Source organism: Melanaphis sacchari, unplaced genomic scaffold, assembly GCF_002803265.2.
Source record: "Melanaphis sacchari strain LSU unplaced genomic scaffold, SCAv2.0 Contig42_pilon_pilon, whole genome shotgun sequence".
NCBI lineage: Eukaryota > Metazoa > Arthropoda > Insecta > Hemiptera > Aphididae > Melanaphis > Melanaphis sacchari.
In genome coordinates, this window is record NW_020271275.1 from 2,757,218 (window position 1) to 2,777,422 (window position 20,205).

The 20,205-nt window shown below is 29.2% G+C and overlaps 1 protein-coding gene across 2 annotated transcripts in view; it reads left to right on the forward strand.

The window, feature by feature from the left end:
* The first annotated feature begins 3,006 nt into the window (after positions 1-3,006).
* Positions 3,007-20,205, forward strand: part of LOC112597629 (gamma-aminobutyric acid receptor subunit beta-like) — a 55,155-nt gene continuing 37,956 nt past the window's right edge. Inside the window, exons 1-3 of one of the 2 annotated variants that reach the window (XM_025343747.1) lie at positions 3,007-3,491; positions 12,083-12,180; positions 19,790-19,857. In XM_025343747.1, the coding sequence (XP_025199532.1) occupies positions 3,394-3,491; positions 12,083-12,180; positions 19,790-19,857 (264 nt within the window). In that variant the 5' untranslated portion in view covers positions 3,007-3,393. The remainder of the gene's footprint in view (positions 3,492-12,082; positions 12,181-19,789; positions 19,858-20,205) is intronic. The other variant, XM_025343748.1, reaches the window with a different exon arrangement.

Consider the following 20,205-nt stretch of genomic DNA (forward strand, 5'->3'; position numbering starts at 1 on the left):
GGACGTTCTCAATTAAAATTAACACAGATTGAACAGATTTCTTATAGAAATATTTTTGAATATAATATTATGCCTGTAAATAAGTAAATATAAAAATACAATATATTATATTTATTAAAACACTGTATAATAAATTATTATTATGTACTTATTGGTAAACTATTTGAAAAAATGTACCTATTTAAAGTATGTGGAATATTTAACAACTTATCATGAAATGTGATAATTTTAAACATAACCAAGAAAATCTACATTTAATAAAGTTGTTTATATTTAAATAAAAATATAATTAAGTACTATAATCTCTCCAAAGATACGTTCTTCCGTTCAAAAATACATATTGTACACATTATTATGTATAGGATGATTCACCGAGTGTGTTCACCCCATCTTCTCTGTAAAAATGAGAAATGAAATACACGTTTTTGGCTGCCTCACCAAGAAAAACGGTAACCAACTTATCTAGTATAAGTTGTCAGTGAATACATCTCAAGTTTAATTGGGAAACAATTAAACACGCTTTAACAAAATTCGTTTTTCAAACGGATATCAATTCAGTTAAATAGAAACAGATTTGGCTACAGAATTTCTCTTTACTAACATTATTGCACAACAATTATTTTTAAAAGAACCGCGGTGCAGAGAATTGAGTGTATATAACTTCAAGGGACAGTTGAGTCATATTGAGACTCGTCTGTAATTGTCACGTATTAATTATGTACAATATTTTATGTCTTCGTCGCGAACATATTATATTTACATAATTAGTATACGTAATATTATGTCATTAGATTGTCAAATTATCTTTGAAACGTATTTAGATTTTAATGCATGCATTTCATTACATATTATATCATATAAAATCTTAAATATCTTTGGCAACTGGGCACTTATGTCATTTACGTTTAAAGATTTCGATCGACGGGGAACAATCATAATATATTAGAAAATCACAACGATAATATATAATAATATAATCTCACCAACAACACATTCCCCTAGTCCGAAATATACAAACCTATTATATGTATGTACAATCAAGTATGACCACTCGAGTATCAAGGAGGATAAAAATAAATCTGACTTTTGTGTTTTCAAGCTATATTTCTCAAATATAATAATATACCTACACTAAAATTTAAAATTACAGTTATATACGTTATATAAATATTTGACCGTTTATCACGTTTCTTAGAATTTACAATAAAGTGGTTTTCGTCATAATTTACATAATTAGTGTAAATTCCATTTTCCAAAAAATCATTGATGAAACACTGGTCAATTTTGGATTAGAAATTTAGTTGTATAATATACATTTTTATAATATACCATAGAGTAATTCACTAACATGCTAACGTTTATTATTAATGTAATAAATATTCATTTTTTTTTCAAGTTTTGTTTAATAAAGGTTTTAAATATTGTCGTATATTATAAGTATTAGATTATTTTTTATTTAAAAACTCTTAATCTTATCCCGTTATATCAGGGTCGTGGGTTCGAGCCCCAAGTTTGGCGCCACTTTGTCGTACACGCCAATTACTTCGACGCACACGAATAAAAATAAAACACACACAATTTAAAATTTAAGCACTTTATTAAACCATGATGTTCTATATAGTGACCGAATAGAGCGGTCACCACATAAAACCTCCTTTTAATCTTCTCTTGTTATTATATATACCTATTATCATAGGTTAACCTAGTTTCTTATGTTTATATAATTAATTTTTATTGGCCTACTGATGTTTACTAATTACGGCTTACTACTAAATCTGCAAGTTACTTATTGCATAATTATTTTCTTAATTTAATTCTATACGTATGGATTTTTAATGCACAATATAACAATATACTTAAGTGGCATATTTACAAATATTCAGATGTTTTACACCATTCAAGGAGTGTTCAATGCAAACTTTTTTTTTATCAAATGAAGTTAGATAATAGGTCCGGGATAGTAGGTTTGGAAAAGGTGAAGAATATGATGATTTGAAAATTTAAGTGATTAATACACTAATCTAGAATAAACATCAGAATAAATAATAAATATTATATATATATATATTTCATAGTTTTGTAAAAACACGTTTGAGGATTTTTATCCATAATCCATACAATTAAATAACTCAAAAACTACTCATTCAAAATAAAACTGTCGTTTAAAAAAAAAAAAATAAAATAAAAACAATCATCCGGTTCACAATAATTTAAAGTACACACAAATAAGCATAGTCAAAAAACAAAAAAAAAAATTATCACCATCGCAGCACACTCCATATATACAGTGTGAAAAATGTTTGCGTTTTGAAAAAATAAATATTAACGATACGGTAGCCCTTGATAAGTCTGCTTGAAAATTTCAGAAATCAAAATTTAAATAAATTCTTTTATCGGAAGAAAAATAAGGGAGGGTGCATGCTTGCAGGTGAATCACCCCTCTTATTATGCCATATTTCTTCAGTTTTGAGGGCTGAGGGGTGGTACTTGTGTCGTTTACGTTTAGAGATTTCGGTCGACGGAGACGCGCCGGAGAGAACGCTCGCGCGCGCGTGTGTGTGCGCGCGCGTGTGTGTGTGTGTGTGTGTGTGTGTGCAGTGTTCGCGGGCTGAGAGAAGTTTAACGACAACGCACGGGCGGCGACGGGAGAGGTCGGCCCGATTGAATCAATACGGCGGCGGCGTGCTTACGGCGCATGAACGGTAACCGCCGCCGCGCTTGTGCCGTGCACATATTCCGCGGCGGTGCGCGCCGGCGGCACCTGCGGCGGGGCGGGCGTCGTCGTACACCGCCGCCGCCGCCGCTGCTGCCGCCACCGCCGCCACCGCCGCCAAGCAGCTGCTTGCGGGTAAGCACTGCTCGAAAGCGGAGATCCTCCGGGAACGTTCGCACCGGAGACAGCGGCGGACCACGACGCGCGCACCACCGCTGTTGTTGCTGTCGCTGTTGTTGTCGCTGTCGTGTCGTTGTTTGAATCGTTTTCGCCGCCGCCGTCGCGCGCGTGCGCGCCCGATTTTCACACTCGTCGCGTTCGTTCCGTTATTTTCCCCAGAAACCTTTTCCCGTCCAATCCTCCGGCCAGTCCCGGAAAACGCTCGCGAGACGCGCGCGGGGGACGCCTTTATTGCAGTTTTTCCGTTTTTCCGGAGCGGTTTCCTCTCTCCTGCCCGTTTTCCGTTTTCCTTCCGACCACTATGTAAGTGGTCCGCAACCAGCGCTGCTGACGAAATCCTACTGCGCGTCCTGTTCACGGCACACCGGTGGGCCGCTGCTGACCACAACGAGGACGAGGACGACGACGCCGAAGACGTTAGCGGGAGCAGAGGTGGCGGCGGCGATGGTGACTGCGTGCTGCTGCTGCTTCGACGATCACACCGCCACGCCCGAGTCGCGATGACCGGCCGCGCCACGCACACGGTGACCGCGACGGCATGGCTCGTGGCCTGCGTCGTCTTTATGGCGCCGATAGCGCCGCCGGACGCGCACGCCGCGTAAGTACAAATTATGAAAATCATTTTGCTATGTTGTCTTGTCGTTATACACGTGATCACTAGACGAGGTGTGGGTGGATGGCATATTGCCGATCTGCTGAGGACCTCAAAAAAATGACGTGGGGAGGGGGGAGGGGGTTCGCAGTCACTTTCGCGTGGTTTGCCGTTTAACGTATACGTAAAGATGGGCTGCTTTGGGATCGCGGTATCGTTCATTGACCACGATCTACAGCAACATTTTCAGACTTGGGCTAACCTATCGAATTTTTGACACGGTAAAATGACAACCGACGGAGCGGTAAACCCGGCGCTTAATAATATTCATATAGTTACGATAATGTCGTGACATACCACGACCGCGGAATCACGGTATTCGTCGGTTGTTCTGCAGAAGACGACGTTTGAAATCCATAAAACCACTCGTCCAACCCCGCCCAGTCTTTAGTTCGGACTGGCGCGGACCGGTCAACATAATTATTATATTATTACGTTAATGGTAACATTAGGATCATTCGATTTAGAGTAGAATAAAACATTTATTAGTATTTTATCACTGTTATAAAGCATTAATGAAAAAAGTAGACATGGGTGAAAATCAGCTATTATTATGGTTGGAGGATCTAATTTCTTAAAATTCAAATAAATGAAAAAAATTTAAAAATATCGAGAATAAAAGTATTTTAACAAACGTTCCAAGTTCAAACTTTCCGTGTTCTTCACTGGAACTATTTTTTCATATTACCGAATAATTAAATTTAATGAAACCAACTATGCAGAAAAATCAAACTCTACTAACTATGTTTAAAATGATGACAGTCGATTGCCGTATACAAAAACACGCTTTAAAGAAAATAAAGATTTTTTTTCTGTGTTTTTTCTATTAACCAAGAAAATATTCTATATGCATATAGAAAAACAACTATTGTCAATTTGTGTAATATATTATATAAATAGTAGGCTTAAACGATTTTTTAGTGGACCAAAACTCTAACCTAACCTTGTTTCCCCTCTTGCCAATTTTCATGAACGAATATAGTATCACTTTGAAATTAAATAGTTTTTCTGACCGCTCACGTACGTATCAATTCATTATAAATACAACACACAGTCGAGTTTGAAAACCGATCTAAACGGATCAATAAATGGTTAATATTATAGTTATGATGTGCTACTGCAACGTGTATGTGTGTATGTATTATCATACAGAGAAGCGCTGGTCGGAAAACCTACGCTTTTATTTAACGGTCACTAAGTGCAGCAGTAGTTTTTCTATACCTATCGAAGAACAATAAAAACGGCGAAAATATGAGTTTCACCATCCCTGCTTTGACTTTGCATCGCTTTTATATTAAAACTATTATTGTTGTACGCAAGCATTATATACCTACATAATATTGTGTATTTTAAGTGTGCGTGCCCGTGATAAATACTATTGCGCGTGTAACGGATGTTAGTTTTTCCCCCGTTTTTTTTTTTCGCCTTTCCGAATCGTCGTGTGTGCATCACACATGCACGGCCCTCCACTCGGACGTTCAAAGAGGTTTTTTAATATTTAAAAACATTTATTCTGTCGTTTTCCATTGTAGCAATAATATTTTTTCACATACGCTTATCTACTATATATAATACATTCTCTTGGGGACGTCTTGTCTACGGCTGTGTTCGGCATTTTGTATGACATTTATAATATAATTATGTTTGTATGACACACATATACACACGCATATACAAATACACACGTAATAGTCGGGAAATCGGTGATGTGTTATAAAGGGCATTTTTAACGACAAATTAATACGGCTACTCTGATTATAACTTCATGCACGGTGTATTTTTTTTTTTTTTTAATATATTCTGATTTGTAATAGAAAATTAATAACATAAATGGGCTATTGCACAATGTAAACAAATCTAAAAAAAGTATGTTGCGATAAAAATTGTTTGTAAACATTGATTCGATTTTTTTACAAAAAAGAAAAAGAAAAAAAGTTTACTATTACACCTATCTACACCAAATATACAAGAAAAACAGAATATGAAAATATAATATCATAATATAATTGTGTTTTCAGGTGAAATTAAACACTAAAAACGTTGAACGACATACCAAAATAAAATTGAATTGTCATTATATTGTATAAAAGTATAATATATGTCATATATAAAAAAGCACAGTATACCTAATTGTATAATACTGTTGTTTTATATCATATAAGACTCATGTCTCATGATTCCATAAAGTTACAACGGATATAGATATTGTAGATATATAAAACATACTTATTAGTATGTAAATAATAAGTATACACAACATTTTCATTTTTTAATATTCAATATTATTTATATGACAATTGATTAAAGAAATTATAAAATCAAATCAATGTATACATTTTTTGTTTTCTAATTTTTTCCATTAAGGACGATATAGTCCACTCCTCTCAAGTTTCCAATCATATATTAACACCATTGATTATTGCAAAATATATGCATATAGCAATATACGTATATCTTATAAAAGATTAAGTCTATTGTTTAAGTAATAAGTTTACACAATAAATTATATAACTAAATACAATATATTATATATATTTATAATGCACACTATAGTAGACTCTGACCCCCGGTCGATTCGTTCAACTCCCTTTGCATCTTGAAATTTAAAATATTCAAAAATAAAGTTGGTACACGAAACTTTTTAAATAATAAAGAGTATTAAGTAAATATTAATTTATTTTTGGATTTCTGTAACAATTATATTGAGTGGAAGAAAAAATTCACAAAACTTTTTTTATAATATAATGGATAGATATTATATTATATTTATAAAATATACAATATATTATATATACATATAATTTAATATGTACTGCAATATTTATTCATATAAAAACAGGTGTCATCGCAGTTGTATACAATATACAAAAACAGTGCTGAATCGTTTATTTTTTCTTTGTACAATACTATAATGTATACAATGTGTATTATTACGCAATACATGAAATGAAAACGTCCTTTCAAAAATAATCATTTTTATAGCATTGTATATGTGTATAGATCAATATATCTGTGTATAATCCATGTCTAGTTTTCTTACAAAATGATTTTGTATTATATTTTCATCATAATATATATATATGAGTCACAAATCTTTCTTGCGGCAGATTTAATAGAAAAGATTATGAAACAGTTATTGCCTCTTGCCCCCATGGTTTCCCTAATTTATATTTTACACCTGCTTATTGATTGAACGTTTTTGTAATTTTCAAATTTCGTACAATATAATACACTAAATATTAGTTGTTTTGTTGATCACTTTAACAATAGGTACTCTATAGGTTATATATCTGCAGTGAATTTAGAGTGATTAATGGATGGAATGATATAATATTATTTTAAGAAACGTTTTATTATTTTGGATGTTGAGAGGAGAAACAATTACTGATAAATTAAATTTTTTACGTGTTTTATTTTTTTTATTTTTTTATGAGTATATATTTTGTTTATGACTGTTTATAAACCCTTCAAAAGAGGTTAGGCAGCAACTTGATATATACATATATATATATATTTTTATATGTATATATTATATTTATTTTTTTTTTCGTTGAAAACTTAAATATTATACTTAGGTACATGTAAATAATACAAATATTTATATTTTAAAAATATAGTATTTATACGTAAATGATTAACTCCAGAAACTAAGCTTGTTATGGAGACATGAGTTTTTATACTACCATCTTGTATTAAACGATAAATATTTAAATCGATCATACTTGATTTAATAATTACAAAATTATCATAAAAATATACAATTTTCAAATATTTTAGAATTCAATACCATTAAAGTATAACAATAATATTATTTAAGCTAATAGTTGAATGTTTTCATTTATCACTCCTTGGACGATTTAAATCAGCACTATTGAGTACACACAAAAATCGTATATTATTAATCTAGCATAAACATTTTGTTACCTAATATATTATAATAATGTAGTAGATTACCAAGTTTTTGTCTCTTACCGACGTGTACAAATTATAAGACACGCAAATATAGCTGCTATACATTATACGACCTTAATATTGTATGGGATTTAAGTGGCGTATCGGCCGTATCGGTAAATTCGACGATGTTCACCACCCAACCACCAATTCTCGTACAAAATTACTCAACACCCTTCATGTAACGCCAACGACACGTCTATTCTATTTTCACGTTATTCGATCGTAATTCACACAACACGCCGATCCATCGCTGTTTTTGATCACATAATAATAATATCATTATGCTACTTGAACCTTATTATTTATATATTTTATTATTCGTATACATTTCTTATTAGAATATCAGAACATGCTCATAGCATACATTACTATAATAACATTATTAATTTGTATGTCACGTGTTAGGGATCCTATGCCATAATATATTATAGTAAATATAATCGCTTAGGGCGGTCTCTTTTGAGTCGTGTAAGATAACGTCGAGCTACGATCATAAAAGTATACGTACTGCAGTATACTGTATAAAACCTGATTTAATATAATAGTAATATAAATTGTATGTCGTTATTTTGTAATATTCTACGTGCATACGAACTTTTATTCTGAACGATCGCATACTATACTAAAGTATAAAGATTACGCATGTTATTATTATCGTGCACATTGTTAAATGCCCAATATTTTATAACGGAATATCATTATGTTTATTATCTCGTGTCAGGGCTACAATAATAGGGTGACATTTGAGAACCACCGGCGAAACGTCGTAGTATTATTACGTCACCGCCACCGGTTGCAGCGGTGTGTAATAAGCAGCGCAGGCCACACGGGAGGAAGGGAGAAACGCTGTGTAACGATGTTATTAAAAAAAAAAAAAAAAAAAAACCACCCTGAAAATAAAATGCATTTTGTCTCATTAAGTGCTCAAGGTCGTCCGCATGTACACTCATCCTTGGCCCGTCCCTTATAGCTGAAACGCGATGTACTTTGTTTTTCAACTTTTCATGTATATCTAGTATCTACATGTGCATGTTCTATTATATTTATTCATACTAGGCGTTCAATTATCGTCGGTCTTATTTATTGTACTTGTTATACATTTATTTTGTTTTATTTCAAACGAACGCAATAAAACATCGTATAGGTACATGGCTGCCTGAAATCGTTTTCATGTCGTAAACATTTTTATAGATTCAGAGCGAAACGAGGAATGTATTAATATATTTAGTTTAACAACGATGTGTTTTTATTTATATTTAATATGTCTTTGGTCGCTTTTCTTTTTAGAAAAGAAATTTAGGAAGAGAGAGTCCCAATCACCTCGTTCTCATTCTATCTTTGTCCCCGCTAATAAATTGGACATAATTGCAGTGTTTTAAAGATATCGTTTATTTGATTTTCTCACGTTTCCGTATAACGTGCAAGAAAATACGCTCCAAAGAAAATTATTATAATTAAGTCATAAATGCTTGAATCATAAAATCTATAATTCGTTTTAATGTTCTAATTAAGAAATTATAATGCAACAGAAACTGCGTACTCTCACCGATTTAAATTAAATTGTGATCAACATTGAGAAGTTTTGAATAATTGGAAATATTTTATTATATTTATTTATTTTCATGTAGGTAGGTATACAAACTAACATTTTTTTTCATTTCTAAACCGTTATTCAATCCGATAAAATATTATGTAAGAAAACTAAACGTACAATTTCAAGTATTCATAATTTATTAGGTAGTACCTGTACAATTAATACATTAATATTTTATTTGTAATTCGTAAACATTTCCCCACAATAATTTAAATATTATATTTAATGTATTATCATCATTTATTTAAGACTATTATTCTTAGTACCCACATACATTTAAACAAGTTAAAAACTAATTATTCGAATTTGGATATTTAAAAAAGTGGTTCAAATTTGAAAAAAAAAATAATCTTTTTATCAACATTTCTTTGAATATATAAAATCTATATGTACTGATTAATATCTGATTTGAAATTTCAAAAATTAGAATTGTTAAAATATAAAAAGAGAATGTGCTAATCATAGTAAATCTACTTGTATATTTTTTTATCATCCCATATTTAGTAAGGTCTTGTGCAGATATCATAACCCTTATAAAAGTTGTGTTAATAATTTCATAAAACTGCACAGTTTACTACCAATCATATTATTCAGCAATGTTTATAAATCCATCAAGTTTATAAATATTGTAAGGGATTGACACGTGTGAGACCGTGGCTGTAAATAGTATAAATATGGTGACAGTTTACTCTTTAAAATTATAACATACATTTTTAATTCCATACTTTAATGAGAATATTATCCGGAGTATTTTGATCTATGCAAATACAATTTTGAGTAATTAGTTTATTAGCTGTAAGTATTTAAAGTTTTAGTAATAACATTGAAATGGACCAACTTTTTTTTTTATGGTACCGCTACGTATCACTCCACTCTGTTCATTAAAAGTTTAAATACGTATAACTCATAAACATTTACTACTCGTTCAAAATGCAATATATCGAAGTACTTCTAAAAGTATTCTGCTTTTGTACAAAAAACCAAAAATGAGTTTTGATATTAGAAAAAGTGAAAAAATAAAAAAAAATAATAATAATAAAAAGAAAATAGGTAAAATAAATAGTGTTTAAAAATGTCAATAATGTTTTTGAAATAATAATGGTGCTATGCGTTAAATATTATACCCGGTATAATATACATATAATATTATATTATAGATTGATAAATAATTATGATAAATTATTATATTTCTTTAGCACGCGTTTTACATTGTTATTGTTTGTTGTACTTATTGTAGTCGTCGTCGTCGTCGTCGTCGTCGTTGGTCGTTCTGAACAGTATATTAAGTTTTGTCGGGAAGTAGAACGAAATAAAGAAAAATAATATCTAAGAGAGATGATAAGAATAATTTATATCGAGCTGCAGCAGACCGTAATATTACATTATATATATATAAATATATGTGTACGCATAGTATTGTGTCGCGGCTTTGTTTATTTTACTGGTGACCTTTTTGCCTAGGGTATTTCGGCTGTGTAGAAATTTACATAATCGCACACCGTTCAAAACTGCTCGAAATCATTTATATATATATATGTATATATTATGTGGGTATGTGTGTATACACCAAATGAACGTCTTTTCGCGTAACAATTTTTTTACCGCTCCGAAAAGTTTTCGTCTGCAGAGACGCCATCGGGGGTAACGTCGCACGCGAACTGAAACTTTATATATATATATATATTTGTTTTTTGTTGTCGTATTCTCTCATTTTCTGTGCACCGCGAATCAGCGACGAGTTCGTCTTCGTCGTATACACATGATATAAATAATATATACACGTGTACGAAGTTGTTATATGGACAACAATGTAGTGTACGTTTCTCTCCGCTGCAGCGTTTTTGTCGACTTCATCGTATGCTGTACGGAGTGATCCACATAATAGTGAACACTCAATATTAAAAAAAAAAAAAACACGCTTTGATTTTTGAAAACATTTATTTATATGATTTTAAGTCATTAAAGAACAACATTTAAAAAAAAAAAAAAAAATTATATTTTTCCTCTTTTTAATGACAACGTAATAAATTTTTGATTTATTTTTTTTTTTAAGAGAGAGAATGTTACACTCACACTTATCTATCGTATAAATGGGTAATATAGAAAATTTACGACGTAATTTTATTTTATTAGTATTTTTTTTTTTTTTTAATGTTAGAGTGAATTCACTAGTAATAAAATGTTAAATAAAATATTAATGCTAGAACATTATATTTGTTATCTTATTAGGTTAATTTATGTATTTAATTTAAAAACGAGAAATATAGATTTTTTAATCGCAATTTTTTACGGATTTATAAGTTATATAACTCACTTTATAGTTAAAATATCATAAAAGCAAGCTGATGAGAGAATAAACGAATACTATTTTATATATACGTTATTAAACTTTTAAATTTAATGAAACTGACAAAACTAAACAAGTCCCGCTAATCGTAAATTTTTCATGTAGCTATAGAGATGGATTCTATAACGATAGCCATATACTAGCCATGTACTTTTTTTATTAATATTAATATTAATCAATACGTTTTAACCACAACAATGGTCAATAACTTTATTAGCTTTAATCATATAACAAATCCACATGTAATTTATTAACTTTTTTTTTTTTTGTTCATTTTTCGATTATTACCGTTTTATTATATTTCAAAATTAGTCTATAACACAAATCTGTTTATTTTTAAAATTGTGTTATTTTATTTATCGCTTAAATCTGTGAACCTAGAATGTATTATGCTCAATCGTTATTTTTTATAATATGTTTCGCTATGAGTTAAAGGTTTTATACCTTTCTATGATTTTTAAACTTGATTATTATAAATAAAATGCATTATTTGTGATATGAATTTTCAAATTCGACTTAGTGGTAAAAGAGGTGTCTAGATGATCGGCGTTTTCTCATTTCGACGTATAAAAATATATTATTCGAGTGCTTCAAGACCTCTATACACCTATGTAACGTTTACCGATTTATTATATTTTTCAGGTCCCAGGGCGGTGGTATGTTCGGTGACGTAAACATATCGGCGATACTCGATTCGTTTAGTTTGAGCTATGACAAAAGAGTAAGACCAAACTACGGAGGTGAGTGTTACCATGGTTTTAAAATATTATTATTGTTACACTAACCATATAAATATATATATATGTATATATACATATATCATGAATTATGTTAAATTTATGTTAATAATATAATTAATAAAATTATTTAACATTTATTATTGTATAATAATATTAAATAGTTTGAACTCAATTTTCCAAAATCACTTGGATATTATATCATGATAATATATACGTATATAATTATATTATACAATGCATTACCTATAACATGTACGTAATAATAGTGTTGCGCGTATTGTCCAATTGACTTACAATGCGCGTTGGTAATTGTCACGGTAAAAAGAAAATCGATATTTCGACTTCGGGTTATCAATGATAACAAAGCTGGGAGATCAGGTCATGCAACATATATTATACACCTGTGTACATTTTAATATACGACTATTCGATCGGTCGTCACTCTATAAACTGCGATTACGCAAAGTGCTTATTAATATAGTATAATATATTGTACTTTAAACATAGATAATAATATTTCCTACTTAATATTTTGTATAGCAAACATATTTTATATACGTCGTTATGTCTTTTAGATGCGATTGTCCAAATCCAATGGCTTTAGGCATATTATAGGTATTGCTGTAAAACACTTAACTACACAAATTCGTATATTACATTAAATATTATACTGCAGTAGTGCAGCACTGCAACCCCTACAGCTTGCAGATTTACATGATAAATATTTGTCAGGAAAATCGGTCGTGTTGAACGGTCACGATATTATGTTGACAAAGGTCGGCATGTTAATTTATTAAAATATAGATAAATAATTAACTCCAGTTAAATTAATACAAGACCGTTAGAGAGAATATTTAACACATAGTTAAAAAATAATAAGTTTAACTCTCTAAGTATTAAAGTTAATGTGTAAAAAAATATTAATATAACTCAGTTTAGAAAAATATAATCCACTTTTTCAATTAATATCTGAATCCCAAAAATAATATTTTGTGTTAATCTATGTATAATATTATTTTATTAAAAATATAACACTAATATTATAGTACTATTTATAGTATCAGATTATTAACCTAACCGTGTAAGTTTAAAGAGATATTAATGTATGAACAAAACCATTAAAACCGAGCATTTCAAAAACATTTTTAATTTTAACTTGACATATTATTTTCAATGTTTACTAAAAAAAAACCTGAACTATTTCAACATCCAATTATGAAACTAGTTAAGCTCTTAAGTTAATTATAAAAAATCAATTATAGTTAAGTTAAATCATCACATTTTATACATTGATGACGTGTGATACATACCTAATACCTATAGTATAATATTTTAAAATATGTATCGTTCAATATGGTTCTAATTTATAGATGTACAATCGATTGTCTTATACGAGGGGTGACAAATCACCATCACTCGGGGAACTCATCGTATAAAATAATATTATTATAGAAATTTCCACACTGTGAAATTGGAAATAAAATCGCATATCAATTCACCATCTTGAAGGACTGTCCTCGAAAGTAAACAAATACACTCCGTAAAATTGTTTGTTAATTAACTTAAAGTTATTAAATTCAATTTAAAATATTTATTATTATTGTTAATAAGGACGCTACAAAACTCTGTTCTACCAAAAACTTTAATTTTTATAAAGTTTAATTTAATATTAAAACTCAGTGGACTTGCGGACTTATTTTCTTTAATAACGTATTACATGTTGTGAACTAATACATTTTAAGTCTTTTATAATAAAAAGAAAAATACTCTAGAGAAAATGTAAATTATTTCATTATTAAAACATCACACGATATTTTTAATTTAAAAAAATTAATTTTTAGTTTTGGCGAATACCATTTACGTACATTCTGTATATTTTACTTGTAATTTGATAAGACTACTTCCGCATAGGTACATAAAAAAGTTCATGGAACGTTATTTTACTTTTTAATAAATTTAATTGAAAATTGATAGGCTGTCCGTTTTTAGTTATCGTAAAAAATATTAATCCATTATTAATGGAGATTTACCGAAATTAATGATATCGGTAAAGATCGATTTCAAACATAAATCTTAATTTATAACTTTAATTATTAATGATGATAATATCTTGTTATTGTGCATACATTTTGGTTTAAAATCAAAAGTAATTTTGTTTTCTTGTATTAATTATTTCAATAACAATATAATATCAAATAAAGAAAAAAAAATGTTTAAACAGTTTATTATAATAATAATAATAACATGTAGAACTTAAATAACATGAACAATTATTTTAGTATAGTATTATTTAACGCTCTAAATTGCACAACCGTAACATTGTAGGATTAATTAGTAATATAGTTATTAAATAAACAGCAGTAGAACAAAACGGTCAGAAAACAGAACCCTCCCCTTCCTTTCACGGTACATTTTATAACATTATTTATTTTTCATACACACCAATATAAGTCATGACCTTCCTCTCAAAACGCATAGTACAAATTGTCCGTCCGTCAAATCTCATCGGACGTTACCAAGACGTGTTCAATAATCGCGTAATCACCGCGGTATTCTTTGGGCTCGCGGATCCCATGTCCTAATATACATTATATAATAATATTTTTATGAACATCAAATTGTCTGCGGTCATGGCCCGTTTCTTCTCTATACGATTATTATCATTATAATATCGCGGCAGAAAGACGTTTCCCAAAAAACGGTTTCTAATTCTCTACTGCATTTATAGGATATAAGACAATAACGTAAACGTTGTCGCTGTATGACATGCTATCGTATAACATACGTATATATATAACGCAAACTCAACCGCAGAGAGAGTTATGTGTCGTCAGCGGTGGTGGTCGAGCCGAACGTGCACCCCGCGCGAGGGCGTTTATAACCTCGCGGTGGTCCCACATCATCTTTGTGCCGCCGAAATCGATTTGACCTGTAGCGCCCGCCGACATCCCTTTCGGCCGTCGCCGCCGCCGTCGTCGTCGTCGTCGACGCGTATATATTATTATATTATTATTGTGTACGTGCACAACTTTAGATTTCAGCCACCGCCGCTGCTGCCGCCGCTCGCCATCGTTCGTTTATTCACTCCTACTTTTTTTCCGCCCTTTTTTACTGATTGCGAGAACATAACGCGTTCTAATGTTGCATAATAATATATTAATAAGACCATACGCGTGGTTTTCTCGCCAAACATTACAATGATAATAATATGGTTGGACTATATAACGAAATCAATATGATAATAAAATTAATATCGGATTAAAACGCATGCCCCGTGATGATAGTGACATTACGTTAAATAATAATCTTTGCCAAGTAATAGGTATTAATCGAAAACTAAACCAACATTACCCAGGTCAAAAGCGTGATCTACAGGTACCTTGATGTAATTTTGTGATCTATATTTTCGTTCATCTTCGGAATTTTCGCACTAAATCTAATGCACTAATAAACTAGATAATTTACCCAGAACAAACACCCTTTTTTCACTAATTTTATTTAATTTTTCATTTATTCTAAATCTGGTTTTTAAATTTTTCATATAGTTAAATATCATATTTTTTCATACCATTTAAAGAGTATTAAAATATAAACATTTTTTTTCTTTCAAACAAGATAAACCCTTAAGAATTTCTCGATTTATTCAACTTATATACTAATGATAATTTAATATTATCTAATGCCAATAACTGTACATGATTTATATTAGTCCAAGTACGTTGTATAAAAAATAAAAATGTATGCAAATTTAAAATTTGTCTAGTCCTATTCTTATCAAGTACTCATTGTTCAGACAATTATTATAAAATATAAAATACTAACATAATATAATTTATTAACTATAATTGTCAAATAAACTAAAATAAATATTTCAAATTAATATTTTAATTTTTTTTCTAACTAAGTATATATTATATATATATTTTAATACGTAATCAATAAAATAAAATATCTTGAAAATTACTAATTTGAGTTTTTATTTAATTGCGAAGGTACATCTTCATTTTCAAAAAAATATCTGCTTATTATTGTATAAGTACAAAAAGATAATTTTTATTTAAAATACAGAAGTTTGAACCACCACAATATATTCCTTAAATATTATAAGAAAATCTTAAGTATTCAAAAATCTAGCCTAAACAAATTAAAAAATTTCAGAAAATTAGATTTATAATTACATTATCAAAATAAAAAAAAAAAAGGAGGCTAATATACACAGTGATTTATGTTTTGTAAGATCGTCAACAGTGATATGTGGTAATTGAGTATTATTCTAATCATACTTATATTCTATTCCTCTTACTGCAGTTGAATTCGGGCAATCGATGAAGCGTGCTATTTGGTTTTTTTTTTACATTATAATTTTGTATCAGCCACATTAACTTACTTTCATGAGGATGCGATATATTGAGGTCCATAAAGATTTTAACTGCGTTAAATATTCACGACACTAAACTGATGATCAGATACGTTTCTGTAATGAACATCGGTGACGGTTAAGAGAGTTGATAAAAATAACTGAATACCATAATATGATTAACGGTTTAATTCTTCGATAAAAGTCAATTTATGTAATTTTAAAGTAACCTACCAATAATGACAAATTTTTTTTTTCATGATTTGAGGAACTTACTGTCAATCAAATTACTCTGCTACAGAAAAAAAATTTACATGAACAAAAAAACTGTAATTTTGCACAAAATAAAAAGTCGAAACATAAAATCTGGATTCTTAAAAATATACAAATAAAAAGTGACAACATAGTTTGACGTCAATCCAATAGAAATTATAAATTTTGTCAAATGTAAATTTACGGAAATTATTATTTAAATATAAGACATAGCCGTAATTTTAAAACTTTATGGATTCGATAATAGTTTTTGTGTATTTAAAGCTATAATATCTATAATATTATGATATATTGGCATATGGTATTATGACATTGAGATCACTATATTAGTTTGTTATTTTAAGTACAATGTTATCGGTAAGATTTTGGATTCACCAGTTTTTTTGGTTTACGGGAAAAACAAATAAAGTCGTAAAAATTTGACTCAAATTTTGAAATATTCCTACAAATTATATATTTACTAAATATTTAATTAGGTGTAACAAAGTGCTTAAATTCATTAGTGTGGCCGCATAAACAATATTGTAAGTCTATTTTCCGGTGGATCACGCGTTTGACTACCTAATATAAATAGTTATATAAATCGAACCCAATAATTACCGAATACGTATAATATTAAATTATAGTTATATGTTAAAATGATACTTTAATTTCTGTAATACGTTTTAGGTACTGATAAAATATTTTTATAAAACGTATTCGCTATACAATGAATTTAAATATTATTATTATTATACACAAATAATCGAAATAAATTGCACAATAAAACATTTTAATAATCGATACAGTGGTACACTGAACTTTTGTTCACTGTACGCCACGGTATACCTACGTTTTATATAACAACAATATTAAATAAAAATCGAAGATTGCTTCGGTTATAATATGTATATTATTTACCCCACAGCAGATTGTTGTTAATAAAAATGAGGCAGCTATCTTTATTACAATTTAAAGTTCGTGCTGCGTCATGTTTGCTTTACGCAGAAATGATGCATGTTTTTATCACTATTCATAATATAACAGAACGATGCAGTATATGATATGTCTCAGATGACATGGTGGCTTTTAGTCTAAAAAACGTTGACATCACGTGACACATTAAGTGTGCAGACTTAGCGCCAGTTTTTCTGTAAACCAGAAAACTGTCTGTACGAAGAAAGTGTTTATTATATATTATGAAAACGGATTTTTTTTCCATACCCTATTTAACACGTATATCATAAATAGAATATTAAACCAGCCAGAATTCATGTACGTGGTTGATTTATTTTTTATAAGATATTCAACTACATAGAGGTGCTTTTATTATATTATTATGTTGGTATTAAAATATTATATGTAGGTCTCGTAAATTTAAAAAAAGTAAACAACACTTTTACAAGGGAGAAAAAACGTCCCGAAGAAAAAGTAAATTATTTTAATTTTATTCGAGAAAATAGAATATAACTATAAAATAATCGCTCGTTGAAAAATAAATTTTATTCACGTGCATATGATAATTGATATAAAACTACTATATAAATTCAATGTATTTAACCCTATATAAAATCTTTTAAATATATATAAAATCTCAAATGATTAATTTAAAAAACGTATTGAAAATTTTCATTGAATATGAAAATAAGTTATGCATGAAATATATCAAAAATAAACCTATTAAATTCAAAATAACTAAAATCGACGTTTTACTTAATTAATCTACAAATTTCAATTTAACACAATACATAATATAATTATGAATATAATTAATATTTTTAATTGTCTTTTCTAATCAAATTATAACCATTATTTTATTTAATAACCATTTGACACATAATGTATACTACTTTCCTGTGTACAATGTATTTTTTTTTAATATGAACATCTATTTATTTCCATAAGGGCTGTACATAAAAAAAAAAATAAATAATTTAAAAATCTACAGGTGTAAAAATATGAAAAAAATATAAAATTATATTACCTATATCAATTAAATATCGTATATTATTAAAAGTTATATAATAAAACGAAAGTCATGTCACAAAAAGAGAAAAAAACAAATTCGCTAAAAATTCACAGCCTTTCTAAATACCAGCATTAGATTAATATATTTTGTTTCAATTATACATATTTATTATATGTATAATTTATTTATTACAAGATCATCATTTTATATATCGCGGATATTATTTATATGTTCAGATTTAAATCTAATTTTCCGTAACTATGGGATGAGCTATTATTTTTATATATACTTAAGTTTAGTGTTAACGATGTTTCGTTGTCACGAATTTAATTTATGGCTCGGTGAGCGAGGTATGGAGCAGGAAAAAGTTTTAAATGTCTAAGAATCAATTTTTTACGTGTTTGATATCGCTCATATAATATCTAAGTTAAAAATATGCAATCACATAACAATATTAAGTCAGTGTTTTTATTCCTCTCATGAGCTCCTACAAAACTATCATTAAATCAAAATATAAAAAGATACACTATTATAAATGTACTATAGTCTTGCAGTAGAATACAGTGTATTTGGTATACGTACATGCAAAGCCGTACATGAAACTAATCACCCACAAGTCATCAAACACACAAAATTTTTTTCGAATTACGTAAAATTAGAATTTTTGTGTTACAGTTCTTAGGTTTCCCTTAGCATCCAATTAATAATTATATAATTACGTTACCATAGCAATCTCATTAATATAATATTTATTTTTTTGTATTAAATAAAATCGAATTTGGTTCGTTCTATCGTATTTACATTGAAATTGGGTTATCGGTTAGTGTTGTTTTTTGTGAGTTATGAAATTAAAATGTTTGAATGAGATAATAATATTTCAAACCCTTCGACAGTTTGTTTTAAGTATGGCCTTGCGTTAATATTACGGTTACCAATACACTTGTCTCGTCTATACCTGTTCCTTTAGAAAAATAGAAAAATAAACATATCAAAATATATCTATGTATTTGTTTTAATGTACCGAATTTCAGGTACGCCAATTGAAGTCGGTGTCACCATGTACGTGTTGAGTATCAGCTCTTTGTCAGAAGTCAAAATGGTACACACAAAATATTAACACAACACAAAACAATCATGATTTTTTTTTATTTTTTTATTTTTTATTTTTTTTTTTTTTGTGCCTATTTAAATAATATAGTGTATTACAACAAACATTTTTTTACACGTCATTCTGTATTATAAAAATAAGTAGTGTCTATAAATATTTCTTAAATAAGAGTTGCGTGGTATTTTGTACAATACAATATTTAATATAATAATGATATTTTTATATATATTATTTTATTTAAAGAAAAATAAGTCTTTTTTTGCGATTGCGATCTTCTTTCCGCTTTGTATTTCTTACGTATTATTCTCCGCTAGAAAGAACGCTATAGAAGCACGCTGT